Source organism: Xyrauchen texanus, chromosome 31 (genome assembly GCF_025860055.1).
Source record: "Xyrauchen texanus isolate HMW12.3.18 chromosome 31, RBS_HiC_50CHRs, whole genome shotgun sequence".
Classification (NCBI taxonomy): domain Eukaryota; kingdom Metazoa; phylum Chordata; class Actinopteri; order Cypriniformes; family Catostomidae; genus Xyrauchen; species Xyrauchen texanus.
In genome coordinates, this window is record NC_068306.1 from 35,838,249 (window position 1) to 35,853,174 (window position 14,926).

Genomic DNA, 14,926 nt, shown 5'->3' on the forward strand with positions numbered 1-14,926 from the left:
TTTGTATTTGTAATGTGTACTGTTTTTATTAATCAGTCAGCAGTTTGAAATATGTTATATAAAGGTTGTGTTTGATTATGATGTATAATATTGATCTTTTATCTGCATGATCATAATTGAAAAAAATTACATTATACGAATACTGTTATGCGTATTAAATTGTACCATATATAACCACTAGGTGGAGTTTGTGTGTTACAGTTTTTTTTTTTTTTTATTAGTCTTTTTCATTGTTTAGGCCTGTACCTTCTTGTTTTCATGCATGTTTAGAAGATTAAATAAACTCATTAAATGAAAATATTAAACAGGGATTCATACAAATAAATCAGTTTGTTGGTTGTACTGAGTTTGCTTGTAGCTGATGCACTCATTTAAGTTAAACGTCGTCTAATATTTACAAACTACAAGTCCCATAATCTTACGATAGAGTGAAGTGGGCGTGTCTCTGTGTGCCTCTTAAAGACACAGCACCAGGGAGTTACAGGTGATACAGCCTCATGTCAACTAGAACATGAGTCAAACGTGTTTCACTCGACTCTGGACAGTCCTCATTTACCCAATGGAGTGGAATAAGGCTATGGAAATCTGAGATTACTTATTTTTTCAAATGGTGGAGATGTCTACTTTCTATGGAATGTTGAAGAGTTTCAGCTCAGTTTTTGTATTTATTTTATCCTGAAGTCATCATTTACATCATCTGTTTTGTAGCACTCGAGCCTCTTATCAATATCGTTTAAAATGGCTTTCGCAAAATTCAGCAAGATCCTTCGGCTTCCTACTATTGACATGAAGAAGAGAGTCAAACAATATGAGCACGTTCACCGGGATGTTAATCCAGACGACATGTGGGAAATTATCGGGGAACTGGGTGATGGTGCTTTCGGGAAAGTTTATAAGGTGAGTTTAGTGAGTTTAATAAACCTTTTGTACTGGCACCGAAACGGCAAATAATACTATGGCGAGGGCTACATTCATGAATATTAATGAGGCCATACTGACTTTGTCTCTGAACCTTCTAACCGCTTAAGGTAATTAATATGTATAAACCAAGCCTTCGTCAGAGTACAATTCGTTCATTCACTAATCCGTCAAGCGCCCACTTAACAAAGTCTGCTTTTCGGCCAATCAGTTAGGCCAACGTCTAGATGCGTAATTATTATTCAAAAGTAAAGCCTTCCGCATAGTAGTATTTGACACGTTCTCTTTTTGCCAGACTTAGAATGACAACTAAAGTTCATGCCAAAAACAAATAATATATAGTAATACAAAAACTTTTTGGACTGTATTATAACACATTTGTGCGCACTATGATGCTCCAATTGTCTAAAACATGTCACCACATTTGCAAAACATCACCTTCTTATGTTTTCACTGCTGAGTTCATCAGTAACTGTCATGACTACTTATCTACGCACAGGGTGATTCATTAATGCATGTCATAAGAATGAATAATAAGTAGGGTTAGGCACTGTTATTTACGTAAACATATACTGGATAATATGTCAAAAATGTAAGTTCAAGTGCCTTAACTGTATAGAAAGTCATATTTTATGTTCATACTCTACATTTAGAAAAGACAGTCTAGAAATGAAGGCGTATACACTTGACTCAATATTTTATGGTGCAACTCCTGTACTGACACACATAGTAATATGCACTGTAATCACATGAAGTAATGAGTCCTAGGGTGTTGCACTGGAGGAAACCATCTCGACTAACTAACTAACCACTTCTACTAAATCTACCCTGGTTAAAGGCACTTGCTGTCTCCTGTCGGGTCACATACTGTATGATCACCCCGTTTCCCTGAAGGACTGCTTGCATTCACCGTGTATGAAGCTGCTGGAATGTGTTGCAGAGAGGAGCATTCATGTAGGAATCACTGAATTTGTCTTTTGTCCCGAGCAGAAACTGTTGTGTACTCTGGGGTGGTTAAAATGTCCCATGGCATCCAGGCTCACTGTAACCCTCTGACCCTGAGAGACTGGGTCAGCTGGGGTTAAATACAACTTGAACTCGAGTGCTTTCATTGTGTGGTGAAGAAATATTGCTCTCAGGTTGTTCTGTCAAATCAACCAGAAATTTAAATGCCATGGATCAATATTTACTGAGTAGTCCATTATTTTGTAACATTAGAAAGGTGGCAGCATCATTATTTTAAATGTTTACACAGAGATGGGTCTATTACTAAAAATCATTTGACTTTAGCACCCCTTGTTGCATTATATGTTAATATAACATAAAACTTTTTTCAAAGTTGCAGTGTCAACAAGTCCAAAAATATTAAATATATATTGATATACTTTTAGTTTCTGGTTCAGAACAAACTTTTCATTTTTGTTTCTTCTTAAAAAAAAATTTCCTCCCCTTTTTCTCCCCATTTTGGAATGCCCAATTCCCAATAAGCTCGTGGTGGCATAGTGACTCGACTCAATCTGGGTGCCGGAGGACGAATCTCAGTTTCCTCCACATCTGAGACCGTCAATTCAAGCATCTTATCACGTGGCTTGTTGAGCTCGTTACCGCGGAGACATAACGCATGTGGAGGCTTCACGCTATTCTCCACGGCATCCACGCACAACTCACACGAGCCCCGCCGAGAGCGATAACCACACTTTATAGCGACCACGAGGAGGTTAAACCATGTGATTTACCCTAGCAACCGGGCCAATTTGGTTGCTTTGGAGACCTGGCTGGAGTCACTCTTTTTGTTTCTTAATTTTTAAGGCCCTAAATGGGTAAATCCCAATGGGGATTTAAATGTTGCTCTATCTGAAAACCGTAAATCTTTATACATTTTCAATGGTCGAAAACCAAAAATGGGTCACATGGTATGAAGCTAGTTTTTGTTGTTAAAACAAAGCTCAGTTGTAAAAATAATGTTAGAAATATACTTTTTATTTTTTTATTTATATTACAATGTCGAGTTTGAAGAGTCTAAAAATACACATATTAACTCCTTAAACTCAGATACATTTTTGTATTCCTGCAATTTTTCACACTCAAATTTAAAAGTACACCATTCAAACACACTGTGGACTAATTTCAAAACATTGGCTGTATTTTATTTTTTTCTACAGAACCCACAAATAATAATAATAAAAAAAGACTCAAATTATTCATAAATAATACTGTATGTGTTAATAATGTTATTATAAATAGTTTTTCTTTTTAATCTATTTTTTAATCTTAAGCATGTAATTCTGGTTCTGTTCACTCTCTCATGTTGAAAATTCTTATTTCATTCCACTAGATAGATTTCTTTTTTTTTTTAATTATTTATACAGATCTAAAATGTAGGTGGCGTGATTTTCAGTTAATTCACCACCCTCATTGTTTCACTGAATATCTCTGCCTTTTAGTGGACAGGTATTATCGAGCACCGACTGACACACGACTGCTTTCAAATTCTGATCTGTGTGCTCTGTTATTCCTTTTACACTGAAATGAACAATTAATAAAATTAGTGTGATTATTAAACCGCAAAAGGCTGCAATGCTTGTCTGCATTTGAGCTGCGTGCTTTAAATTAATGTGTGAATCAAACTGCTCAAACACTGGAAATTCTACAGACATTGAGAATCATTTGTGTTGTATGTGATGAAAGAGCAGAGCACTAATCCACTGTGACGTGCACAGCACATGTAGACTATATTATTAAATCACAGCATTTGCACTTTAGCAATCACATTGGGTCATGTAGCAAACTGTTTATATGGACGAGTCAAACATCTGTTAATAACACGTGTCAAAATTTGAGGTCGTCTGATATACAGTATCGGATTTACAGATTAATGGGGCCGATAGTTACGTTTTTTTTAATATGACAATCAAATAATATAATAAATATTATCAATAGTGATGAAGCATTCAGTCACTTTTACTTTGTTGTTCAGCAGTAACATAAAACACCTCCTTTCAAACACATTTGACCTGTAATATTTTCATTAAATTCAGATGGCAAAGACTTTGAAGACGGTACCAGTGGGAAAAACATAGAACAGATTTCAGTTGGGCCCTTCTTAAAAACAATTAAGCAATGCATACATAATTGAGGAACACTTGAAAGAAACATGCATTTGTTTTCTTGAATTACCTATATGTAGTTTTAGGATTTCCTTGAATTTTGATCCATGGCATGTAGGCCTAATGTTTTGGCTTTCTTTATCGTCAATGTCAGGATGGCCTATGGAGGGTAAGTTGTTGGCAATTCTAAGCATTCACAAATATAAACTTTCAGACATGATGTAATTGAGACGAAAATGCCAGTTTGTTTTTTAAAAATGTGTAAGGAAAAGTGTGCATGAATATTAAGTTGCCCATTTTCTAGAGTCGTTACGGTAGTTATTCGGACTCCGTGAAGAGGATATAGAGGCTGCTAACGGGTTTAAAAACAAATGAGAGAACAAATAAACATGCAGACTTGTGACAATCAGATGTTGATTGAGTGATAGACTGTTAGAGCAGTCATGAGCGCTTTTAGCTTTGCTCTCTTTAGCATTAGCTAATGTCAATGAAAGACATGCACTCTTCAGGTGCTCTCAATATCTCATCATCAGTCTCTCATCCCAATTGAAATCAGATTAATGTTGGTCACAATACCGCTAATAATAAATATAACTGTTTAACCTTCAATAACGACACCGCGTCTTCGTGCATTTGCTTAATGATTTGTGTTACAGCAAAACTCAAAGGCAGTAAACAGTCCATAGATATTAAGGATTTCTCACTGGAGCAGTTTAAGAGCTTGTTATGAATATATATTTCTTATTTTTGAATGCATCACTGCAGTGTGTGATGCTTTCGTGGTTTTTACTGGTTGTCAGCATGTCACAATGGCATTTTGATATTGACAACAGAACTATTAATAACCGTTTCATTATTGTTGAACTTAGGCCTGTTCAAGTGTAACTGTTTATGCCACTTTAAAGAGGAATTGAATAAATTTTTATAGAATAAATTTTTTGTTGTGACTATTCAAGTCAAGCTTTTTACACCATTTGTAAGTGTATATAAGGTTTCTATTCATCCATACAGAACTCAGTGGATTTGTGATTTTTATTTTTGTACCTGAATATTAAAGATAAAATAAGCTATTACACCATTCTAAGTAGAAGTTGATTTTATGAGTTTTATAAAAATGCTAGCTGCATTAAGTTAAATTCATTAAGCTGAAGACATCTTTTAGTTACATTGTTTGTTTATTTAGTTATTTTTTGTAAACAAACAAAAAAGCTCTATTATCTAGGAAAAATACAAGCATAGGATCGGGACTCAGTATCAGCAGATATTTAATATTTAAATATCGGATTGTGATCGAGGGCCGAAAAAGCTGATCAGGACATCCCTACCAGACACTATATGGCAGAGGCAGATCTCCTCAATTAAAATGAATGGTAGAAACTAAAACGCCCAATGGTCAACAGATGAAGAAAGGAAGTCCCGCCTTACAGGTAAAAGAGACAATTATTTTTTAGATGCAGACATCACCTGTCAGTCAACTCAAGAACGCGCATGCGCATTAGGTTCACAAGCTGGGAAAATTGCCTTTATTTAGCATAATATTGGGTAAAGAAGCACAAGTATTGTCAGATTTTACTGATGATTTGAAAAATGTTCTTTGATCGTAATCTTGACCAACCATTTTGGAGATTTCTGCCTTCCCCCATTCAAGTAGATAGGAGCTGATCTTATATGCCACTTGTTTACATAGAAAATAGAGAGAGAATTCCAAAGATGGCCGCTGAGTAGACCGACTTGCTAAAAAGACTTTTAAAGGCAGTACAAGCAATATTGCCATGATGTATAAATACTATTTATTTTTATGCGTTTTTGCTATTGTGTCTCTTGTGCGAGCATGTGGCGTGAGGCTCCTCACAGAGGTTATTAGAGTACAGTTTATTAGTTTGATTCATAAGAAGCCCTTAATCAGAATGTTAGCGGGTCATTGTACTAAAGTCAAAACTCGCACAAATGCCAAATTAGCCTGCCTGGATGACTTGAACACCACATGCAAGACTGATATAAATGCAAATCACATATTTCTATGGAAAAGCAGATGTTGCAAAGTTGGGAAGAAACTTTTAAGACTAGTTGAGCTCATGCTTTTAGATAAAATCATGATGATTTGGAGGTCAAACATTTTTAACATTGACCAAAGAACAACCAGTTCTAGAGATTCCCTCTATGCTAGTGGACAATAGTGGAAATGAGAATTATGAAACATCTGTAAGGTCAGAGTCAGTTTTATGCTGCTAAAGGAAGTCGTGAGGGGGATATCTGGGGACTTCCAGTTTTGTTGTGGGACCTCACAATGATCTGCAGAGAAGTGTGTCAGAGTGTTATGAGTAATTCTGCACAGAGACATTTTTTACTTTTACTATTGCCTTGTGTGCTGTCATTTACAACAACAGAAAAAATGTATCTTAAATAAGAAATAATATATAAGAGTTTTCTGTTAAATAAACAAGAATTAAGCACTGACACTATATATAATTTGAATGCAGCCCTGGTCCTCTGTAGTTTTGAAAATGGTCCTGCCTTGAACATGTAGTAGCCCACTGGCATGTTGTTTGTTGTATTTGTATTGGGCTTTGGTAGGCATTTGTTGACTTGCTATAATCAAATCCACAAATGAACTTTAACCATTTTACTGAATCCTCCGATATTCATATTACTCAAAAATCTGTATAACCAAGAGAACTTTAATTAACTGAGTTGATTCAACTTAAAAAAGAAAAGAAAGTTAGTTGTACTTAATCCATTTGCATCGGGAAAACATCAATTATTTTTTGATTGGTCGACTGAAACATGGAAGAGGGTTTCTAGTTCCCAGCAATCTTTGCATAAGATGCGACGGAGAGTAAATGTTAAAATTAAGTGTTATTTTATGTATCTTTGAGCATGATGAATGTAAAGGAGGATTGTTAGTGTTTAATGTTTTATTGAGATTTAGAAGAATTTCAGTTATGTTGTAGTCCCATCATGGTGAAGTGTGGAGATTAAAACTACATTTTGAGTGTCTGACATATTGCTTTATACATTGAGCAGTTGCTGTGCTAACCATAGCACTGTGACCATGTTTCACTCAGTAGGGCTTCCCACCATGCATTAAGCATGCTAACATTTACTGACACTAGCTTTCATATCACTAAAGATTTTCATTTGAGTTGTTTTGACATGTCAGATTTATTAGATTAACTTGACTCAGTTAGGTTCCATCTACTTAAGTATTTAAGTTGAAATTACATGGTAATTTTGATAATAAAAAACATGTGGAACTACTGTCTATGATTGAATCAAGTTCAGCCAAATTGTAGTTTTTTTTGAGTGGTGTTACACCAAATGTAAAATGGGGAACCAATCGAACTTCCTCTCCTGATGATCAGTTATCTGGACCTGAATAGCGAGCAAAAGTACTACCATCCCACAGAGTTTTATGTCTCTAGGCCTTATAGCAATTAATGGGGTTCAAGCACATTAGGACTTTTAAGCACATACACTACCGGTCAAAAGTTTTGAAATACTTGACTGAAATGTTTCTCATGATCTTAAAAATCATTTGATCTGAAGGTGTATGATTAAATGTTTGAAATTAGTTTTGTAGACAAAAATATAATTGTGCCACCATATTCATTTATTTCATTATAAAACTAAAATTTTATAAAAATAACTTTTTTTTTTTTTAATGGATGAAATCCATTTAATAAAGAAAAGCAGCCAATAAGTGCCCAACATGGATGGAAACTCCTTCAGTACTGTTTAAAAAGCATCCCAGAGTGATACCTCAAGACGTTGGTTGAGAAAATGTCAAGAGTACATGTCTGCAAATTCTAGGCAAAGGGGGACAACTTTGAAGATGCTAAAATAACACAGTTTTGATTTATTTTAGATTTTGTGTATTCACTAAATAATTCCCATATTTCCATGCATGTATGTTATTCCATAGTTTTGATTTAAGAAAAACTTTTGTTTTTCCTCAAATTTTAGAATGGTAGTAAAGATACTATTATTCTAAAATGTGAAAAAAAAAAAAAAAAATTGTAATCAAGAATAAGCGTTTCAAAACTTGACCGGAGGTGTACATGTAAACATATTAAGTTAGTCCGTTGGCACCTAAAATAATAAAAGTCCTCAACTATGTTAGGAATATTTTGGGTTTAATACAAGTTCTGCTCAATCAACATCATTTGTGACAAAGTTGATTACCACAAAAATGTATGTTGACTCGTCACTCCTTTAAAAAAAAAAAAGCAAAAATTTAGGTAAGTGAGGCACTTACAATGGAAGTGGCCAATTTTTGGAGGGTTTAAGGGCAGGAATGTTAAGCTTATAATTTTATAAAAAACACTTGCATAAATTCTTTGAGCTGTAGAGTTGTTTTATATGGTCATTTTAGGGGTTAAGCTTGTTAACATTATATCATCATGGCAACAAAGTTGATATATATATATATATATTTTTTTTTTAACTTTGCACAGAAAAGGTTATTGAACCTCAACTCTACCCTAAAACCATGTTAAGATGTCTATTGTTAATGCCTTGTGTCTATACTTTTGAAACGGTGAGTATTTTAATGTTCAAAAGTTTGTCCCCACTGTAACCTATTTTTTCTTTTCTTTTTTAAGAAAAGGAGGGGCAAGTTAAAATATGTTTTTGTGGTAATCAACATAAAATAAAACTATCAGTTGAGCTTAACTTGTATTGAACTTGGAATATTCCTTGAAATAGCACAAATGGAAGTATAACTAATAACAGGTAATTAAATTGTATTGAAAGAGTTCTCCTAAGCTGGACACTTATTGGCTGCATCCCTCACTATCCGCTCCAAAAGAAAATGTTAGAATTGTAAAGAAAGTCATATTTGGGAACAATTTGTGTTAGTCTACATAACAATTTTAATAAATTAAACCATAAGCCTTTAGATCAGAAGGTTTTAGGTTCTTGAGGAACATAAATTAAGTCAAGTGTGTCCAACCAAATCCTTAGTGCAGACAACACAATGTTTTCTGCTGGAGTATTGAGGAGTCTTTTTGTATTCTCCTAGCATTTCTGTAGCTTTTAAACTTTTAGTTATTGATGGAACACGTGTGAAAGCAGGAACACGTGTGAACGCACATGGGTGCAATTTGAACAGCAGGCTGTTGCACCTGAACGTTGAGCGGCCATCTGAGATCAGCTTTGAGATGTCGCTCTGCGTGTGAAGATTATCGAGTGGTCGTGGTGAGCTCTTCAGATGGGAAGTATGTGGTGAAATCACGTGTTTCTGGTATAGGGCTGAAGTCTGCTAATCAACAGCACTCCATGGTGTTGGTTCAAAGCGATTAGAATGTCTTCTCTATGGGTGGAGATGAACATATTCTCCACCAATCTATGCACACATGAGCTCACAATCACCACACCAAGATCAAATACTGAGTCTAAGATCATGGTAATTAGGATCTAAAATGCTGCTCATTGTTTTTTCCTCTCCAATAGTATTGTTTATGTAGTATAATTTCCACCCATTTAATTGAAAATGTTCAAGCCATTGTATTGAACTTCGATACTGGGAGAATTGAGAACACACAGGGTTGGGGAGTAACGGAATACATGTAACAGGATTACATATTTAAATTTAAATTCGATATTAGTAACTGTATTCCACTACCGTTACAATTGAAATCATTGTAATTGTAACTGTATTCTAGTCAAAAAGTATTTTGATTACTGAAGAGATTACTTTGCATTTTTATTGGCATTTGTTTCATTTAATATTTAGTCCTTTTTAGAAATCATTTATACATATAAGTGATGCGATCCAAAGTGCATTTGAACAGCAGTGAAACACTTTCTTATGATGGGAGTAGAAGTAAGTTTGCAGCAGAAGAAATAGAAATAAACCTTGTGTAAATTGTCAGATTTATGCTAAGCTAAAATGCTATTTCTAACCATTTTACATGCACGTTACCAGACACAATCATATTTTTTATCAAGAAAATTCACGTTGGACCATAATTAATTTTTTTCTAGTAAGACCTTTGATATTAGGGCATAAATAATATTCTTGGTGATACTTTTTTAAAAAAAATTGTTTTCCCTGTAAAAAATACCTAAAAATCCTTAAAACAAGATCAGTTTGATTTATCTTTTTTAAGAAACAACATTGCATAAGATAATTTGTTTTTTCAGAGAATGTATTTTAACGTGTATTTTGTCTTACTAGTCAAAACAGGTGAAAATATCTACCAGTGCTGAAGAAGTAATCCAAAGTATTTAGAATACATTACTGACCTTGAGTAATCTAAAGAAATATGTTACAAATGACATTTTACTGCATGTAGGCTATTCTGTAATCTGTACTGGAATACATTTAAAAAGTAACCCTCCCAACCCTGTGTACACATAAGTGAGTTTGTATGTTCCACGTTATGGTTTAGAAATAGTTTCATTTGGTTAATTATTGTAATCACATATTACAGAATGGGTCCTATTCACTATAAAAACTAGTGAATAAGATAGTGAGATGGTGAATAAGAGTCATGTTATTTTCAAAAAACAAGTGGTGAAAGTTGCCTTTTATAAAATGTGCTCTGCCTGTGTTCAGAGATTTAACACACACATGTACTGGACAAATAATCTCTGAATTCCTTGTATCTTTCCACCAATAACAAGAACCGAACACTAATGGATTAGAATTCAATAACGTTCATTCAATAAGAATCAAAACATTACAAGCATTGCCTCCCTTGGCTTTGCTTGAAAACACAGATGACATCATATCTTCTCTCATCCAACACCTTGACAACACATCCACAGCGCCCCCCCAGTCAGTGGACTCAATTGTAACTTCTAGATGTGGAGAGCGATTCAGAGGCAAAACCAGCGCTGTTCAGTGTAATCCAGCGCTGTTCACGGCAGGCAAATGCGGAAAGGAATATGAATTTGCTATATTCAAGTAGTGTTTCTATTGTAGTAGCTGATGCAGAATGTGTACTTATTACTCCGTATGTACACCATACATGGAATGGTTGCTGATATTCATATATGGATATGACCAAAACGTCAAGTGCTAACAATTAGCTGTATTTAGAAAAATGAACAAGACCTGTCATGCTAAGCAGAATCTGTACTCCCCTCTGCCATGTTGAAAGTTTAGAACGTCTCGGAAACTCTGGTATAAATATTAATCCCAGTTGTAATTATGACTTTGGGGTCATTCGTGTGGGGTCATTCATGTGCAACTTCCAAGTTGTAAACTCGTATTTATGATAATTCAGCTGAACTCTTTGACTTCTGTGTTGGTTCCTCTTAGTCCGAGGATGTGGCTTTTCCCATTGTAAGTGAAAGGCAGAGGGAGTACTACTTGGATGTATGAGTACTTAACAGTTTTTAAGTTTTTTGTTATTATTTTTTAATGAAAAGATGGTGAGGACCATTTTTTTTTCTTGTTGCAGTACTAAAAATTGGGGGTAAAATGTGCGTAGCTGTCATGAAAATAATAATGTAAAAGAACATCTTAATAGGTTTAATTTTTCTATATGTAAAATAAAAGGTCTTATTTGTTTCTTTTAACTTGGAGTAAAATAGGACTAAACCTTGATGGGTAAAAAGAATCACCCAAATGTCAACGTGCTAAATCCTTGATGGCACGTACATCACCTAGACGTCTATTTGATATTTGTGTTTTATCTGGAAGATGAATTTTTTTGATCATCTGCAATGTCTATCTGTTGTTTCCTCTCAGCAGATGTTTTTCAGACGTTTATAATTTTGAATGTGATGCTTTCCAGTTTAAATGCTCTTACAAACAAAAATCTCAGAGATGTACGTGTGCTATTTGGGATACCACTTAGATAGCCTCAGCAACTGCATAGCAACGTGCTAAATACCACTTGGAACTCCCCAACAACTGCATTGCATAATGCTAAATACCACTCAGAATAATCTAGCATCCACCCAGAACACTAGAAATTGTCATAGCAGCCCAATAAAAAAAAAACAGAACACTTTAGCACCCACATGACATAATGCCCTGGCAACCACACGCAAACACCCTGGCAAACACTAGCATCATGGCGGCGAGTTTGCATGACAAGCACCATTAAAATCTTCTTTTAGAAAATGTCAAAAATAAAATATTAATAAATATTTGTTTAACAATGTGTGACGTTTTATGTCAAATAAATGTGTCCTCTGTGCCATTCCTATTGTCGTTGTTTCTTACATTTCTTATTTCTTTATTTATTAACATATACAATGCAAGCTGTATAGTTAAACCTAATCATGTTTTAGTGTGTATGCTAGTAGTTGAGTTGCTATAAAAAGCAGAAGTGCTTTGCATTTAAGTGGTTTGGAAACACTGTTTCCTCTGAAAACATCCCCAGCTAACCACAATGAAAGACTCCACCTTGATCAGTGCTGCTAGTGCTTACTAAAACAAGGCGTTTCCCAAAGCGGTTTCAATTCTCACATGTGGAGACTAGTCCTGTGTTAACTGCATAAACGCCAAAACATGCTGTCTCATCTATATTTTCAAGATTTATTACATCGCTTTCTGAAATGTTCTGGTCAGTCACGGCATTAAGTGGTCAGATATTATATAACGACCGACTGTATATCATCCCGTGACAGGGCTGTTTATGCATAAATGAAAATCCCCTCCTGTCGTTCTAAACTTGTATGGCTTACTGTCTTCTATGAAACACATGAGATTTTTGGTAGTATGTTAACCTCAGTCAAAATTCACTCATTCATTATATTGTGGAAAAAGATGCAATGAAAGTGACTGGTGACTGAGGGTAACTTTCTGTCTAACATCTCTATTCATTGAAAAGAGAATGTCGTACGAGTTTGGAGCAATATGAGGGTGAGTAGATGATTGCAGAATTGTGATTTATAGGAATGTGATTCTGTGTGTTGATGTGAAACTGGTTTGTTTTTCAGGCTCAGAATAAAGAAACAGGCGTGCTGGCCGCTGCCAAAGTGATCGAAACCAAAAGCGAGGAGGAGCTGGAAGACTACGTGGTGGAAATCGACATCTTGGCATCCTGCAACCATCAGTACATCGTCAAACTGCTTGATGCCTTCTTCTATGACAACAAGCTATCGGTATGACTGTTAGAGTGGCCAGAATGCGGTTAGATCAAACATTTATTTTGAAAACCACAAAGGGCAGTGTTCAAGCATTTCCAGTCCAGTGGTGCACTATTTTAAAGGGATATTTCACCCAAAAATTGTAATTCTCATCATTAACTCACCCTCATGATTCCCCAGGTGTATGACTTTCTTTCTTCACCAGCACAAGAGACTATCTCAGCTCAGTAGTTCCTTAAAATGCAAGTGGATGGTGATCCAACTTTTGAAGCTCCTAAAACTACAGATAGTCAGCATAAACATAATCCATTCGACTCCAGCTGTTAAATTAATGTCTTCTAAAGTGACATGATTGCTTTTGGTGCCAAGAAGATCAATATTTAAGTACTTTTTAACTCTAAATCATCACTTCTGGTCAGCAGTGGCATGCGCGTTTGATGTAATCACGTTGGCATGTTCACGCGAGAACTGGCGCACTTGTGACACACGTGGAAAATCAGTGAGAATGAGGAACGCTGTATAGAAGCTTCATTGGATTTGGTTTAGGTCTGTATTAATCGTTTTCTTTACTCACAATTGTGTGCTTATTCTGGATGTCTAAAACCAGAGGAGAACGTGAGATTGCGTACGCAACATGGCAACGGTAATACGTCACTCGAGAGACTGCGTGATATCCACCCTCTCGTGAACCTTACCAGAAGCATTGGATTATTGTTTAAAAGTACTTAAATACTGATATTTGTTTTCACAACAAAAGTGATCTCATCACTATAGAAGACATGCATTTAACCATGAGAGGCATATGGATGACTGTTCTTTTATGAGCTTCAAATGTCGGATCACCATCCACTTGAATTTTTAGGACCTACTGAAGATGAATAAACATCTGGGATTGCATGAGGGTGTGTAAATGAAGAGAGAATTGTAATTTTTGGGTGAACTGTCCCTTTAATTCATAGACAACATGCTGTCATGGTAACTGGCTGTAAAAGTGAGTTGTTCACGAGGATCCGTTGGAATTCCTCAGTGTGTAGGTACATTTGCTTGTCTGGGTGACGTGAGTGCCCTGAGATCCTGGTGTTTGAATGAATCTCCCTTCAGTGCTCAAACACTCTTATCTCTAAACCCCCTGAAGACTGTTGAGAAATATCTCTTTACCCTTTATACTTTCACCCCGTTATCACCACGGTTATTAACATACTGTACTAACACCGTTAACTAATACAAAATACGGTTGGATTGTTTTAGTACACTCACTTCAGTATACTCGTATGCAGATTTTATTGCCGTTTTAAAAAGTTTAAAATCTACATTAATGTATTTTATTAGTAATGTTCAATTCTTTTATTTTTGTGCACCAAAGCACAGTGTTTGTAACCTGTAAATGTCTGAGCAACTCTTGAGCTGTCATCATGCTTGGGGAGTAACGGAATACTAGTAATATTGTTACGTAATCCGGATACAAAAAATTTACACCTGTTAGTTACATAAACTCAACGTATTCAGTTTACGGTTACATTAGGTAAAAATTGGGACTAGCAGTATTAAAATTTTCAATATATAAAAATAAAAGATACATTTAATATCTTTTAATAAAAGATAAAGAAAATAAAGAATGCTTTTTGGTTTAGAGTGGTACAGATATGATCAATTTCACACTGGAGATCTCTTCTGGTTTTCTCATGTGAATCTGGCGCCACTTACTGTCGCATGCGCAATTAACAGCTGTCTCAGATCAACTCTGTACTCCAAATGAGGTCAAACCATTAAAAGGGCTGTTTCATTGCAATGGCCACTAGAGAAATATAATAATATTTGTGGAAATTCCAATATTATTGTCACTTCAGTGGAGA

The 14,926-nt window shown here is 35.3% G+C and overlaps 1 protein-coding gene across 1 annotated transcript in view; it reads left to right on the forward strand.

The window, feature by feature from the left end:
* Positions 1-505: 505 nt before the first annotated feature.
* LOC127625381 (serine/threonine-protein kinase 10-like) overlaps positions 506-14,926 on the forward strand; it is a 62,943-nt gene continuing 48,522 nt past the window's right edge. Inside the window, exons 1-2 of the mRNA XM_052100642.1 lie at positions 506-897; positions 12,924-13,088. Of these exons, the coding sequence (XP_051956602.1) occupies positions 739-897; positions 12,924-13,088 (324 nt within the window). The 5' untranslated portion in view covers positions 506-738. The remainder of the gene's footprint in view (positions 898-12,923; positions 13,089-14,926) is intronic.